The sequence below is a fragment of the Sabethes cyaneus genome, chromosome 1 (assembly GCF_943734655.1).
Source record: "Sabethes cyaneus chromosome 1, idSabCyanKW18_F2, whole genome shotgun sequence".
Taxonomy (NCBI): domain Eukaryota; kingdom Metazoa; phylum Arthropoda; class Insecta; order Diptera; family Culicidae; genus Sabethes; species Sabethes cyaneus.
The window spans coordinates 162,871,130-162,887,499 of NC_071353.1; the positions used below are offsets into that span (position 1 = coordinate 162,871,130).

General features: G+C 43.6%; 1 protein-coding gene across 1 annotated transcript; it reads right to left on the reverse strand.

Moving 5' to 3' along the window:
• Positions 1-5,158: 5,158 nt before the first annotated feature.
• Positions 5,159-16,345, reverse strand: LOC128745206 (uncharacterized). The gene is made up of 6 exons (XM_053842226.1): positions 16,049-16,345; positions 14,790-15,971; positions 7,225-7,376; positions 6,942-7,158; positions 6,415-6,881; positions 5,159-6,359 (listed from the first exon to the last, which is right to left on the reverse strand). The coding sequence occupies exons 1-6, from the start codon at positions 16,343-16,345 to the stop codon at positions 5,159-5,161; spliced, it is 3,516 nt and encodes a 1,171-aa protein (XP_053698201.1).
• Positions 16,346-16,370: the final 25 nt, after the last annotated feature.

Genomic DNA, 16,370 nt, shown 5'->3' on the forward strand with positions numbered 1-16,370 from the left:
AAGTAAGTAAATAAATATACAGTATGTAATACAATATAGTATACAATGTGTGGTTTTTTGATTAAAAATCTGGTAAAAGAAGAAAATGTGAATCTTCAAGAAGAAAATGTTCAATTCAAGGACATCACTACTTCTAAGCGACAAATACTTTATCGTGATCTGTACAGATTATGATAAATCTCATGTCAGATCATGTTCATAATTGCATGATTGCGTTGAGAATTATAACAGAAACAGGCGATTAGTTGTGTGCAGCGTATGAATCTAAGTACAAACAACATGAGTAACCTTTTTTTCGCAGCTATGTAAGATGTAACACTTATGATCGACTGCTGAATCTACTTAGAGAACAAAACTTTGTGATCAATGCTAAAGATTCAGTGTTTGTCATGTACTGTACGGATCGTGATCTATGCGTGTAGCGATAACTCACAGTTGGTTGAGGATGAACTGCTAAGACGTTTCGGAAATTGAAGTTGAATGAAGATGATTGCTTGAAACAGCTCGAACCATAGCTTTGCAGAGGTGCCATAGCTGATCTCGATCGACTGTATCGTATGCTGCTTTGAAGTCAATAAAGATGTGATGCGTCGCGTGGACACGATGTTCTGCAAGATCTGTCGGATGTTAAAAATTAGGTCCATAATGAAGCTCCTATGAAACCCGACTTCAAGAAGCTGCCCCGCTGAATAAGGATACAGTCAATTCTCCAATTTTCGAATCAGCGTGATCCTCAAGCTTCTCTACGCTCGGTAGACAAATAGTTGAAATGGCAGAGGAAAGTAATGAACGACGTTTCTTACGCTCAGCCGCTTATGCAGCCACTCCTATCTCCAAACCAGGTATATACTACCGAAAAGCAAAGCAGAGGGCTCTAATCTCCCAATAACTGTTATCTGTGGCTTTTAGCTAGACTTGAATGGTTGAAGCCTTAAGCTAGGGTGTTACGCGAGGGGGCTCTGTAGCCGCAAGTTTACCGATTCTGCTTCGATAAGTGAATGGTCGTGGACTAGAATTTTAGTAGGATCAGGCCGTTCGATGTCAAGTGAAAATAATTTTATAACTTGGGGCTCCGGCAGCCCTACAATGCTAGCAAAAATGGAATCAGAAGAATCGCTTACAATTTATCGAACGAATGATCAAGAGCTGTAGGATAGCTTTAACCGCAACAGCGCTTCACTGAATGGAGGTCCTCCAGTCTGCTAGATCATTCTGAGTTCTCCAAATAAGAAAGTGAAGAGCCATACGGACAATCTTCACGATTCGGCGATTCGGCTCAAATGACGACGGCTATCGGGGTCGCTTTTATTTATAGGGTACTAGCTTGCCCTACAAACTTCGTATTGCCACAAATTAAACTGTGCTGTACATAAATCGTGAATCTCGGATGACCTTTGTCACAATCTTGAGTTTTGCAAGTTTCTGGGGAGTTCAACCTTAAAGCATCCCAGGTAACCAATAAGCATCACCAATGCTATTCAAATATTGGCCAATAAGCATTTAAGTCGCCTTAAATGCTACTTAAATGCTATTTTGGCAAAATATACAGCTACTTTACTGATAACCTTCTTATAGTGCTGACAATGCTAATTTACAGCTAATTTTACCGCTAAATTTTAGCTAAAATTTACCGACACGAAGAATTTGAATACAATTTTGGACGCCAATTTACAACACCTATGCAGTCAAAAAGCTAACATACAATAACGTGCAGTATAAAATGCCAGATACGCTGATTTGCTGCTTATGTTAATGCTTATTAGTTACTAGGAATGGGTAGTTTAATGTACAAATTTGCAATTTTTCCTTACAGTAAAGTAGAAAACAACTCCCCTGTCCCCTCATTGCATTTGCCTCCCCCCAGTGGGTGGCGCTTCCGACGGCGGGTCACCGGCAACACTCGCGGCCGTCTCGTCCTGAATGATCTAGTGCTACTATAGATAGCTTTTGTGGTCTTGTTATTGACTAATGTTTTACGGAAGAGTCTCGAATTTCTCGAGTTCGATTAGTTTTTGAGTTTCGCAAAAATTTCTGTTTTATTTGTATGAGAGTCCATCTAAAACTCCCACCTGCCAAATTTGGTTCCATTTGCTTGATTAGTTCTCGAGTTATGAGGAAATTTGTATTTCGTTTGTATAGGAGCCCCCCCCCTCCTAAAGTGGGGAGGGGTCTCAATTTACCATAGAATAAATTCTTGTCACCGAAAACACCCACATGCCAAATTTTGTTCTATTTGTTTGATTAGTTCTCGAGTTATGCAGAAATTTGTGTTTCATTTGTATGGGAGCTCCCCCCTCTTAGTGGGGGGAGGGGTCTCTAACCATCACTAAAACCTTTCCTGGCCCCAAAAACCTCTACATGCAAATTTTCACGCCGATTGGTTCGGTAGTTTTCGGTTCTATAAGGAACATACGGACAGACAGACAGAAATCCTTTATTATAGGTATAGATTTACAGGTATTTAACGTATTTTCAAAACCAGTGCTTGGAAAATTGACAACTATGCGTGAAGGTGAATATAAAACTCATTTAGCGCATACAATTTTGGCCCTGGTAGTGTTCTTTCGTCTGTTAGCCTATGGACATGACTACTGAACTGCTCACAGTGTTTGTCTTTCTCAATTTTCTACCCTTCAAAACAATTCATTCTTGAATTGCAGTGCTGAATGATTTAATTTAATTTGTTTATTTCTCTTCGGTATAATAAAAACATCGCACAGCCATGTTACTTAGAACTAATAACCGCTTATCCTTAATCTAAACACATTTTTTAACATGCCAAAATCGAATAAATAATAAACTTCGTTGAAACGACTACTACAGACATCCAGTGGATTGTTATTTCCATAAGCCGTGCGGACAGTCGATCGTCGAAAGAACTCAGATTGGCGCATCACTCGTGACGGTGCGATGAATCGTAGTTTCTCAAGAATAGCTGGACAGTCAATGCGATCTGCTAACGCGTCGAATATTATCATACGTTGGAGGAGTATTCGTCTATTTTCCAGCGTCGGCAGATTTGCTCGGTCTCTCCAATTAAGATTCCGCAAAGCGAATCGGATGAACTGCCTTTGTACACGTTCGAGTCTGTTGACGTGAACAGCGTGATATGGTGCCCAGACTTGCGCTCCATATTCGAGAACACTGCTTACGAGCGAGCAGTAAAGTGTTCTGAGGCTATAAACACAGCCTAACAGACGTAACACTGAAGCCTCATTCCATCGTCAATAAAAACATTCATTTCAAATTTTCGCTTAAGCCAAGACTCAAACAACAGTCGCTGCGCGAGAACGTCGCTCGACTGCGCTGGCGCTGTTGCCAGATAACATACAAGTAGATTTATAGCATTGCTAAATTTATAGCAAACTACTCTGCGTAGCGCGAAGACTGCACTAGGTGATGCTAGTGTTTTTTCCAAGTTTTAGGGGTGTCATTGAAACGATGTTTTGTTGGAAAATTTGTTCAAAGTATTACGTCTGTTAGTCTGTGCTATAAACATCAATAAAAAAAATTGGTGTGCCTTTTCAGAAAATCTAACATTGCATATGCCTTAGCCGTAACGGCAGAGATATGTTCCCCAAATTTCAGTTTGCTGTCGATGAGAATCCCCAAGTCCTTCACGACACCTTTACGTTCTAAGCTTGTTGTCTCCATAATGTAAGTAATCAAAAAGAATCGGCGCACGTACACGTTTTTGGCAAATTCGTTTGCCGTTGTTGGCAGTTTAAAATGGCGGGATTATTACCAAATACTGTCAGCCGGCCAACCCGAATACTAACACCACAGACTAACAGCTGTAACACTTCGAACAAAGCATAATTTCAATGACATCCCTAAAATTTGCAAAAAACACTAGCATCACCTGGTGTAGTCTTCGCGCTACGCAGAGCCTGCTCTGCTATAGATTTAACAATGCTATTAATTTACTTGTATATTATCTGACAACAGCGCCAGTGGCGTTCTCGGGCAGCGACTTTTGTTTGAGTCTTTGCTTAAGTGAAAATTTGAAATGTTCGTTTATATTGGCGATGGAATGAGGCTTCAGTGTTACGTCTGTTAGTCGTTAGTTAGTTAGGCGTTAGCACAGCCTTCACACAGGAAAATGGCTAAAAAGTTTTCTTGGAACGCCAAAGAAATAAAAGGGAAAGATCCGTCCGTAAACCAAACCGGCTGTTCTACCAAGTTACCAATTACCAAGAACGATCGAGTGCGCGGAAAATGGTTGGACCAGCCATTTAGCAAAAATGGGAACAGGAGGATAAGTGGCTTGCTGCTGTTTCAAAGTTTGATCGAACTGTGCTTCACCACTTGGTACCATGTGTGCTATTCCTATGCTCCTACAGCTCCGCCAGGACAAACCATTAGCCCCGCAAGAATAAGCTGGAAGATTTTTTGTTCAAAGACAATCATAGTGTGGCATCTGATAATGCTTAATGCACACTTCGGCGGGCTCTGGAAATCGGAGGTACGATCGGCGAAACATCACCTTAAATGTATTAGAGAAATTGGAGGAATTTAGCTACGATTTTGAACAAAATCAGTATCTATTCTGAATTCTGGTTGAACTGTTTGACCTAATGCACTGCCTTGGGTTTTGAACGCCTTTCTTAAGGCTTGACCCCTTTTTATCGACAGACTTCACTGCCGGCTATTGGGTCAACCAGTTGTGGAATTGTTCAGGATTTCGGAATTTACGATCACTGTGGATTGGAGCGTTCCAATCGATCGTGGTCGGCTTTGAAATGTATAATGTTTTGGTTGATCGCTGTTGATTATTAGATATTTATTTTCGGGTGGTTTTGTAGTAAGTAAGTTGAACATTAAAATGTGAATAAATTCTACGCACTGTGCACAAGTTCTACGAAGATAATGTTTTGGTTTTAAACTATTAAAAGTAATGTTTATAGTTGCTTTACGTTGATTAAGGTGTAGTGCGACAGTGCTACCAGATTTTTTTTATATTTATTCTCTCCCGTTTGTATCAGTTTCATACTATTATCCCAATGGTAAATCACTCACTTTTTTCACATCCCAAGCTAAAAATAATGTTCAAGTAATCTGCATTATTTGGTGCTTCACTACCAAGTTAATTGAATCCAAATGAGCATTTCATTGTATGTAATTCAGAGATTAAACTTTATGTTTCTTAGTGAGTTTCTTACTCCTCCTGCGTATCGGTATCGAGCAGCTTGTTAATATTCACGATATCCCTAGTGCTCCACGGTTCAAGCGGATCCGGTGGTGAAGCCTCACCTGGTTCATGTTCCATCATCTGTTGCCGGTGTCGGTTTCCATTCCCGTTACCTCCACCACCACCGCCAGTGGTGGTCGGTGCCGACTTCATCCGTTTGTCCTTCTTACCCGACACACTCTCATTGGAGGTATCGGGCGAGATCTTATTATTCCTCCCGCGTCCCATTCCATGACGCTTCTTAGTTGCTACTTTACGACCGGACGTTTCCGTCGAATTACTATCCCGTTCGGGCGATCCACGCACCCTCTGATGAAACTGTTCCATAGCCCGATGCACCTCCTCCACCGAAACACCTTCATCTTCGCCTTCCTCCTTTGCCTCTTCATCCACATCATGCTTAAGATCCTCCGCCGAGTACTCGTAGGCCGTGTTCAGCGCACCAAAGTCCTCCTGCGCAGCACGAGCCAGATTTTTGTCATCCCAAGCAATCATAAACAGCGGATGTTGGTCAGTTTTCTTCTTCCGAGAAGTGGTTCTCGAAACGGCCGATTTTGCCCGTCGAATCAGGGAAATTTTGCCGAGCACCGGCTTTTCGGCCGCTTCGCTGTCCGTGTCTTCCAGAGCCTCCAACGTTTTGAGAAACTCGCGCTCCTTCACCGGATCGACAACGTCCTTCGAATCCAGGAAGGGATTCAACTGACCCAAAGTCTGCGGTTGCTGTTGCTGCTGTTGTTTTTGTTGTTCCTCCTGTCGGATCTGGCTTTGTCTGGTCAAATCGATCTCGTGAACGTGATCCAGTGTGGAGGCATCGAATGCTAGCATCTTGCAGTTCTGAGCATACAGATCGTCCACCGGAGCCGTCTCCGAGATGATAACCAACTCACGCAGGGGATCTTTGTAGTCCTTCATCGGCGGAAAATCGTCGTAAGCGGGCGGGGCACTGACCACCGATTGACGCTTTACCAGGGCTGGTTGGGGAGGAATTTCCGGAATCGGTTGCGGTTGCGCTGGCGCAACAGTTGGGGGCATGATCGTTGCTGGTTTTGTGGGATCAATCATTATCGGACCCGTTGGATCGGTACCGACCATGACGATGTCCTGCGTGAAGGACATCACGTCGATGGCCGCTGTAATCGCGAATGGGTCTTCGTCGTAACCCTTCTTCCTGAAAAATGTAATAGCGTCGTAATATGTTCGTAAAAAAATTAAAAGAATCTCACTTTTTAGAAACCTTAGCTGGCGAAGTGATGGACGAGCGTCCCCACATAATCCGGCGTAGTTCCTCTCCGGTCATGTTTCGTTTCTTCAGCTCGGTCAAGGTGACCCGCAGTACGCTCTTCCAATTACTTACCGCACCTTTCCGTTGTCGGGCTCTAGTTTTACTCTTACTTTTGATAACCATAACACCGCGAATCTCGTATCGAGGATCATCCGAGGGCCCTAGACCAATCGAATACTCCTCCAAGTATTTTTTCGCATCTTCTTGCTTTACCGCCCGTTCGAGGTTGACCACAATCTTGGCCCACTGCTTCATGCCCTCTTTCTCCGCTTGCTCAATAACATACGCGTAGGTGTTACCCATCATGGCGATCAACATGTTGAGCAGCAGGATTGGTACAAAGATCATAAAAAGAATAAACACCGTTTTTGCCAAACTCGGGTACGTGGTCAGGTTCAAATCTGCGTACTGAAAAAAAGTTATGGTAAGGTAAAACACTGCTTTGATTTTGATACAGAATCGGCTCACATCGTAATCACCCAGGGTAGTCTGAAAAAGTGCCATCCAAGTGCCCCAATAACTCCCGAAGGGAGTTTCTTCCGAATCCGGGTGGCCCTTGTACAGGAAGTAGAACGCCTGGGAAAAGCCAAACAGTATGATCATGTAGATGATGCCGAACGTAAACATGTCACCGGTGATCATGGAGAAGATCATCGTTACGAACGGTCCCGTCAGTCCGATGGCGCTGTGAAGAAAAAGGGATCAAATTTTTATAAGTAATAAAATTAAGCATTTCATTGTAGGTCCCTACCCGGCGAAAAACATCAACAGAAACCAGCTGCCTGGCACTGCAAACAGCAGGATCGCTTCTTCCGTGTCGGTGTCGCCTATAATCCGTAACGGAATGCAAGCCAGGATCATTAGATTGGATACCAGGAAGATTGCTTTGGCCGGTGCGTTGCCCTTAAGGAGAAAACATATAGCGATAAAAATTAAAAAGAAAATTGTTACTAAAGGGTAGTTAAGAAACAAACAAAATAAAATGGTAAGTACACAAAGTTTATCCTAGAAAGTAGAACTTCACGAAGTGAAGACTCATTCTAACAAGACTGAAACTGTCTGGCTACACTAAACATTTCACTAAACAAAAATACAACCATGACGTTGAAGTTTTAGGAAAATTAATAAAACTAATTGTTGCATTTCATCATCTGTCTTTCGTGCTACTAGCTATTTAAACTAACGTATGCATTAAAAAAATGGACTTTTTTTGGATGGTGATAAAAAAAACTAAGACAGCTAATTGAGTTTGAGAAGGTTATTATATTAGCTTATTTGCAAACAAATTCTACGCCGTTGCGAGCGGCCTTCCGGCAGTTAACGGGAACATTCGTTTTATTTATCAATTCCTCCTCAGTTTTCGCGACAAAATGGTTGGAGTAGATCTTACGCTTCAAGTTTGCCCAAAAATTCTCTATGAGACGCAGCTGGGGGTCGTTAGGTGGGTTCGCCGACTTCGATATTCAGCCGCTCCATCTCCTCCAACGATCGCTTCGAGTTGTGGGCCACTTCCGGCAGACACTTCGTACAATAAATTACCCCGTTCACAGCCAATTCGGAGCGAATGAAGAGCGGTTTTGACATCCCCTTCTCGCTGATTGTCAGCTACAGCAGCACCTTCTTGGGTAACTTGGTGTGTGAAATGATCTTCACCTCGAATACCACTTCCTTCGTGGGGGAAGTAAAATACGAAGTGCCCTGTCAGTCGTTGCCATCCAGAGTGAGATAGGTCTCGTCGTCCATCACCACCGCCACGTCGCGATTCACCGGAAAAATCGTCTTGACCATCTTATTCAGGTGCTGCCGCTGCGTCATTGTCTGCAGCTCCGAGACCAGTGGACGGGACTGCCGCTTTCTGACATCTGACATGTCCGAACACGCCAGGTATTTTTTCACTGTTTGGCCGGTTGCACCGACCTCCCGGTCAAGCGCACGCAGCGATGTAGCCACTTTTCCCTCGGTTTTTCTCTTCAGCATCCTTTGGATGTTCGTGTCGCTCAGGGTCGTCGGCCGTCCGGAATCGGGCTTTCTTTCGATGCTCTGATTGTTGTCTAATAGTGCCAAGATTTTGTAGATGCCGGAACGGGCGTATCCGACGTCCACAAAGAGTCAGTTTTCGATGCGGCGGGGTACCATTCTCTAAAACGCGCACATTTGTGAACGGAGTAGCTTCACTGTTTTCGCCATCACGGTTAGAGTTCGACTGATGCTGCTAGATTTTTTTTCGCAAATAAGCTAACATGGGAAATTTATCAAACTCAATTAGCTGTCTTAGTTTTTTATATAAATCCGAAAAAAGTCCATTTTTTAATGCATATGTTAATTTAACTATTGCAAATGGCAGAATATAAATTTGAGATAGTAGTTAATGGTTTGTAGGTGTTGTGTTATTTACAAGGCTTGGAACGTACCAGTTTGCTAAAGACAAAAAATTGTTATTTAAATACTGAAAATTTACCTTAATCTATTCACATGAAAGTCAACATCAGCAAGGCATAGGCATAAATCGCTGGGCTTAAGGGGAAGGTCGTCAGAGTCCAGTTGCTTTTTTACTGATTTCAGTACTTGTTACCCATTATTGTTTTGTTGAGAATAGAGTTGCTAGTAGTAAGCAATAATCTGTTATGAACAATTATGAAACGTAGAATTGCGTATCTATTTTTGCTGTTGAACTAGATCCGACAGTAATTCTATCACATAAAATGTTGTTTACGGTGAATTTTCTTTTCAGTGAATTTCATAAATATATTATCAACACTCTACGACCTTTAATTTAATAGCGAAAATAATTGGTTGTTGAGTTTATTATAGTGTGGTTTAACCAACGGGTCATTCACCACAAAATAATTGGTCAATTTAATGCTCAAATGTTTACGTTGGCATCACTCCACATAAACGTCCGTTCCCTTGGCAACGTACAACAACGACGGTCGCGGATTCGGAATTGCAATCGAAACGAAGTGAAGTTTTTTCCTATCAAGTCAAGTGAACATTTCTTAGATTAACCATCACCTCTGTTACCTTTCTTTTCATAATATTACTGCCCGACAGTGGGAGATAGATAGAACGAACAAACGATTGAATCGTCAACCTGTAGCTGTAGGTTTTTAAACATTTTTAATGGAGGAAGCTTACTTCCTCAAAGCTGTTAAAACGACCGGTGGAACTTTCATCTAGCGAAACTAAGCACAATTTAGAGGAGCGTGCAATAGACGTTGCAGACTCGCAAAGCTTAGACCAATGTTTTACGATATTCTGCGCGCATGAGCTAGCACAGGCTTTGTAGTTTCATTTTCAAATTCAGCGTTCAGTGAATCAATAAAATACTGTCAAAATTAAAAGATTATAACAGAAACTTGAACGGCGAATACTGTACGAATGACAATGAAATTCTGCCTTAGGTTCGAAACGATCCGTGAATCGTTTTAGATGACCTAAACTCTATGGAACAAGGAAATTCGGACTGGAACGATCGGAATAGATCCACGCGACGGAAAAGGACTGTGGATTTGAAACTTGGGACGTGGAATTCAGGACGATCTCTCAGGGGAGTGCTCTCCGACGGACTGAAGAGCCACAAGTTCGACTGCAGGAGGTGTGCTGGAAGAGCTCAACGGCATGTATGTTCAGAGAGGTGGGTACAGCTTTCATAGTGATGGGCGAGATGCGGAAGCGTGTGATTGAGTGGTGGTCAACCAATCCTCAAATGTATAGGTTGAGAATCAAGGCCGGTTCTTGAACATAAGCATCATCAATGTGCTCAGGCCTCACCTCTGATATCAATGAGGATATCAAGATCGTCATCGGAGATTTCAATGCTCAGCTCGGCAAGGAGGAGAAAGACTCAGCGGTTCAACGCACACCAGCTGACCAATGAAAAGGCTCTAACATTTATCGACTTTGCCGTCTCCAAGAACATGGCCCTACGTAGTATCTTCTTCCAGCACATACTCCTACACAAGTCACCAAAACGGACAGAATCACAGATCGATCACGTTTTGATCGACTGTCGGCACTTCTCAGACATTCGCCTCGATTCTACATTCCGATCGGGCCCGTTTCGATCAGAAACGTCCCGATCAACGCGTGTTATAGCATACGTTGTATTCTGATCGAAACGAAATTTCTGATCGGGTCTGGCTCCGATCGGTACGCAGAAAAGAGACGATCATCGTCGTCACTTGATCATGTAAGTAAGGCAACAGCAAGAATGGTGGTATCTCATTGGTGCCGAAGAGCTAATGTTTTATCCCGGCTCCCAAGAGGTGCAAAATACCTCATATCGCCTTACAATGCCAGACTAGAGTCAAGCTCAACAGGGTCTTCTTTCTCTGCTAGTGTTTCCAAGCCCGTTCCCTTGGCAGTGATTTCGCTAGATCCTATCGAAGCGCTAACGTTGACTCGGACCCCTACCTAGTGATGGCAATGGTTAAGATGCGCATCGGTTAGATCTCACGCGGTTGAACCAGTCAGCCGTTGCCGCCAACTACGCGCACTCACTCGAAGTCGAAGCTACGTTGCCGGAAGAGGATGAGCTGAAAGAAGCCCCTCTCGAGTACTGTTGTCGAGTAGTCATCAGTAGTGTAGCGGAAAGCTCTATCGAGCATGTGGCGCGGAATCAGCCGAACGATTGGTTTGACGATGAATGTAGGAGGGTGATGGATGGGGAGGGGAGAACGCTGCACGGGCGGCCAAAATGCGCAGTGCCACACGGCAGAACGTGGAAAGACACAAACAGAAGAGGATGCAGCGAAACCAAATCTGCCGAGAGAATCAGTTACTACCAGAAACTGAACGGATCCCGCAAAGGCTTTGTGCCGCGAGCCGAAATGTGTCGGGATAAGACTGGCAGTATTCTGACGGACGATCGTGAGGTGACCGATAGGTGGAAGCAGCACTTCGACGAACACCTGAATGGCGCCCAGCCTGGAGAGCCATGGCGGCGGGGGAAGGGATTTCGACGGTGCAACAAACGGGGAAGAGGTGCCAGCCCCAACGATAGACGAAGTAAAGGAGGCCATCATGCAGCTAAAGAACAGCAATTCAGCTGGAAAAGATGGCATCGAAGCGGAACTTATTAAAATGCCGTTTGTCTACACCGACTAATTGTTAGAATTTGGGATACGGAACAGCTACCGGAGGAGTGGAAAAATGGGGTTATCTGCCCGATCTATAAGAAGGGCGACAAGTTGGACTGTGAGAACTATCGAGCAATTACCGTTCCTATAACCCTATAAAGCACTGTACCAAATCATTTTTCGCCGACTATCACCAATTGCGAACAGATTTGTAGGAACTTATCAAGCCGGCTTCATCGAAGGTCGGTCTATAACGCATCAAATGTTTATACTGCGGCAGATCCTCCAAAAGGGCCGTGAATACAGAGTTCCTACGCATCATTTGTTCGTTGACTTCAAAGCCGCATATGATACCATCGACCGGAAAGAGCTATGGAAAATCATGGACGAGAACAGCTTCCCCAGGAAGCTCATCAAACTGATTCAATCTGCGATGGATGGTACGCGGTATTCTATACGACTTTCTCAAGTAACTTTCCTTCTATAAAGGAGTTGTCATCAGGTCAGGTCAGGTTATCAGTAAAGGAAAGTTTCCAAGTACATGATTTGTTATAGCGACGGTTTCTGTTACGAAGGTCTCGCGTGTGTTATTATTTACGGTCGTGAGGTGGAATTTATGAAAACTGGTTCACTGGGTAGTTACTGCACCGTTTTTCAAATCGTTTTCTCTCTGATTTCCACAGCATTTTATTATTACCATTAATACTTTTTGTTAAAGATTCTAAGTTATTGTTATTTTTGGTGGAGCTCATTTATGCCTCCAGTGAAATAAATAGAGTATAAGTGGTCTTTCGAATTTGGCATTCCCCGATTTTGTCTCTAGTAAAAGTATTCGTTTTTGTTGGAAATATAAGCTTAGAGCGCCTACCAAAAATTTGGTAAAATGCAATCCAAGTGATTTTAACATTTGGGTTCTAAAGGACACTAAAACATATTTTTTCATAATAAGCATAAATAGAGATAAATAGAAGTAATTAATCGAGGGGTAAGACACTTAATAATATTATTATATATTAATAGACAGGGTGTCGACTCAAATCCAAAAATAAAATTCCCTGACTTTCCCTGATGCTTCAAGTATTTTTCCCTGACCCTCAAAACTCGAATATCAAGCTTATTTGGGCGATTTCTGGCTTAAGTTTTTAACCCTTTAGCATGACTTATGCGAGCTGCTGAAAACTAAAGCTAGATTTCTTCATGATTTAAGAACACATATCAAAGATTCTTAACCTATTTCTTACCAGCGTTTCGAAAACGCCCTCTTCTATCGAGTCTAGGGACAGTTTTGTTTGAGGTATCAACTTGAATCCAAAGAAACAAAGATTGAGAAATAATCTAATCGACCTGTTTTTGCACAAAGCTTAGATGTTACATACAACAAAATTACAGCCGTGTAAACATAACAAATCTTGCTAATTTTCAGTCAGCTCAAACTAGTAACTTTGCCGTTGGAAGGTGGACACATGTCTGCGGATTTTCAGTTAAACTAAAACAAAACTTTCCTGGAAGTTTCAGCTTGTTATCTTTGCTGCAAAAAGTATGGGGTTAAGAAGATGATTCCTCAAAGATTTTTGGTACAAAAATGTGCGTTTTGCTGGCTTCGAGGTACGGCAAAACTTTAGCTAGATATATTGTTAGAAAATGTCCAAATGGCAAATATTTTAACCCTCAATGGTGGACAGTATGCGAAGTTAAGACTATAAGACTAAAGCTGTGTGTCATGATTTCGGATTGCAACTATCGAGGCTTGAGAGCAACAATGACTCGAAGGTAGTTCGGTGGCCGGCCGTTCGTTCCGATGACCGTATATGGGTGTTGAGAATTAAGGCAAATTCTTCAACTACAGCTTAATCAACGTATAGTCACCAACAAATCATAAATTCTATGATACTAGGAACGAATTGAACCGCCCAGTTAGCTTCGAGGTACGATGCTGATCTAACAAGCCAGTTGTTCGCCAGTTCGAATCTCGGCTAGCCGGTTTTTGTTAGATAGAATCAGTAGGATGGTTGCACTGACCCCGTAATTTTCCTGTACTCTAACAGCCGACTGCGAAGTCTGTCGATAAAGAAGGATAATGTCTAGTGACGGTTAATGCTCAAGACTTTGCTTTGCTTTGCTAGAGACGAATTCTATGACAGATTCGAAAGGATTTATGGGGTGCGCACGACTTGAAAATTCAAGACTCTAGCTCCCAGATCGATCCTGTTTAACGGTCAATACTTTTTGGAAGTCACAATATACAGTCTTTTCTTAGCGACTTTGACCACTATCTCGTCGTAAGATCCACGCAGATCCACTCCACGTTGCAGTGGAGTACACCAGAAAGCTTGATCAACGAATCGCAAAACAGCATGACGAAAGGGAATAAGACGTAAGTAGGCTGTGGAGGATCCGCCATGGGCCCAAAACTACCAGGGAAGTGATAGGCACGACGTGGGGAAGACAATCACCCTTATTCTGCGAGTCACGTGACTCAATACGGTATTTAAGTCAGCGGAAGACGAAATTCATTCTGTACCTTGGTGACAAAGGAATGCACCTCTTTTGTTTACTGTTGTTTTTTGCCTCATTTTCAAGCTCCAATACACACATAACTGGAAAGCTCTATATATTAGGCCGTATTGAAGCCCTATAAATGTTTATCTTTGTAGGACTTTAGGTTACATTAGGGTGGGAACGGGTAAATATATTAAGGTTGAAAAAATATTTCCATAGGGAAAAGTAATATATATATATGCCCCTCGTAATTAATAACAGTTTCGATTGTTTAGGAAGTATACAACGTTATTTTTATGTCGTGAAAAGAAGTAGCAAAAGCCTGTCTTACGTCAATCACGTGGTCATGTCCTGTCATATCCGTAACATAACCCTTCTGAATGGTATTATTAATCAATCTGTTTTCAATGATTCGCTGCATCTCCGATTTTGACAGTGAAAAAAACTTAGGAGGCCATAAGCAAGTGCAATTTGACACGAGGCGGTTGATTTGTTATGTTCATTTCGTAAAAAATACTTTCACATTGTCCCTAGATTTTATATATGGTTTGGAATGAAGACAGACAGATAATTTTCTCTTACAAAAATCTAACAATAAAATATGACAAAAGCCCTCATTTCTTTGGTGTCAATTGTGAATGTGCTCTTCACTAACCAAAGATTTTTTTCTGTTAATATTTTACAGTTCCGATGAAGCTTCGACAAATAAAACTACTAAAGTAAAACAAGATCCACTCACCAGTGACTTGATGAACGAGATCAGCCCTTGATTCTTAATCTCATCGCCCTGCTGCAGGACGACGTAGCTCAGCACTCCCATCACGGTGGCGATTTCGAATCCGTACCGGAACCAGCTCGTCAGGTCGATGCCCTCATCCTCGTCAGCATCCGGCGCGGCCGTGCCGCCGCCGCCGCCATCACCGTCGTTTCCATCGCCGTCGGTTTCGTCGTCTGCGAAAACGTGCGCCGGTCGCAGATATACCGAGCAGGACAGACAGAACAGATGCAGAGCGAGAATCAGCAGTCGCTTCAGGAACTGATTCCGGGCGAACGTTTTCCACTTTTCGTCGAGCAAACGCTCGACGATGCCACCGTCCAGCATGTTCAGGTGTTCCTCCTTGGTTCCGTTAAGGATGATGAACAGGGCCGAGTTCCAGTTGGTTGTGCCATCCGGCATCAGGGTGTCCAGTGCGTTCAGTGGGTAACCGGAACAGGTGATGTTACTGTAGCGCCAGAATTCACGGGCGGAAAGTTCTAACATTTCGCGAAAAACTTCGTCGCGACCCAGCCGGCAAGCTAGGGTGAGCGGGGTTAAACCCGCTTCGTTTACAATTCCATTTTTACACGGGAGTTTTGGATGGCGTAATGCGTAGCCGAACATGTCTAGTTTATCACCCACAACAACCATGTGAAGGATCATGTTTCCGAAACTATCCTGCGCATTCGGATCGGCACCGCACTCCAACAGAAGGTTATAAACGGATTCATTCGCACAGCAGGCGGCCCACGCCAGGGGATACTCCCCTAGATAGGCCAAACCCTCGTAGTCGGTCGTCTTGACCGGCCGCAAACCCTGCTGATCCCGCGGAAGGAAGAAGCGTCCGATGGCCCGCTGGGACACATCCGCCCCGGCATCGATCAGATCGCCCACCAGCTCGTTGTTGCTGTAGGCAATCGCCAGGTGGAGTGCACTAGCGCCCAGGTACTCCTCGCCTTCCATGACGTCAATCGATTGTTCCGGGAAAACACGCAGCAGAATGCGGGCCAGTTTCGTGTGGATTTTCGTGTCGCAAATGATCAGCACATGCAGGAGGCTTTCTCCCAGAAGACCACGGTACTGCATCTGCCAGCAGGCTTTATGGTCGACCCACTTGCCCAGCGGATCGTGCGGTGACAGGGAAGCCTCAATCGGAATGACGACCTTGCAAGTGTGGGTGAGTGTAAGCAAAAAATCGATTTTTCGATTTCGATTCCGATTACGTAAGTTAATTTATTTACCTCATGATTATCCATGTACTTCCAGCGGAGATACTCGGCCCGGTTGATAACCTGACCGCGTCCGGCGTTGTACATGAACACACCGAACTGATCGCGGATCAGCTGCTCGACGGCCTTCTGTCCACCGACCTGGAAGGCATCGATCAGATCGCCACCGCGCTTGTAGTTGGCCATCTTGTACAGCAGACACTGATTGGAGGCGTTGGCCGACTGCGAAATGACCTGATCCAGAATGGCACCGCCTTGCGGAATTTTGCGCTTTTTGCGGCAGAGCCGCCGCCAGTCCAGTAGAACCATAACTAACGCACAATCAAACGCACAG

Excerpts from the sequence above, each read along its gene's own strand:
- LOC128745206 (XM_053842226.1), bottom strand. The coding sequence starts at position 16,345 with ATGGTTCTACTGGACTGGCGGCGGCTCTGCCGCAAAAAGCGCAAAATT. Across the intron at positions 15,972-16,048 it reads AGTACATGGATAATCATGAG|GTCGTCATTCCGATTGAGGC; the intron begins GTAAATAAATTA and ends CACACTTGCAAG. Across the intron at positions 6,360-6,414 it reads CCAGCTAAGGTTTCTAAAAA|GAAGAAGGGTTACGACGAAG; the intron begins GTGAGATTCTTT and ends TACATTTTTCAG.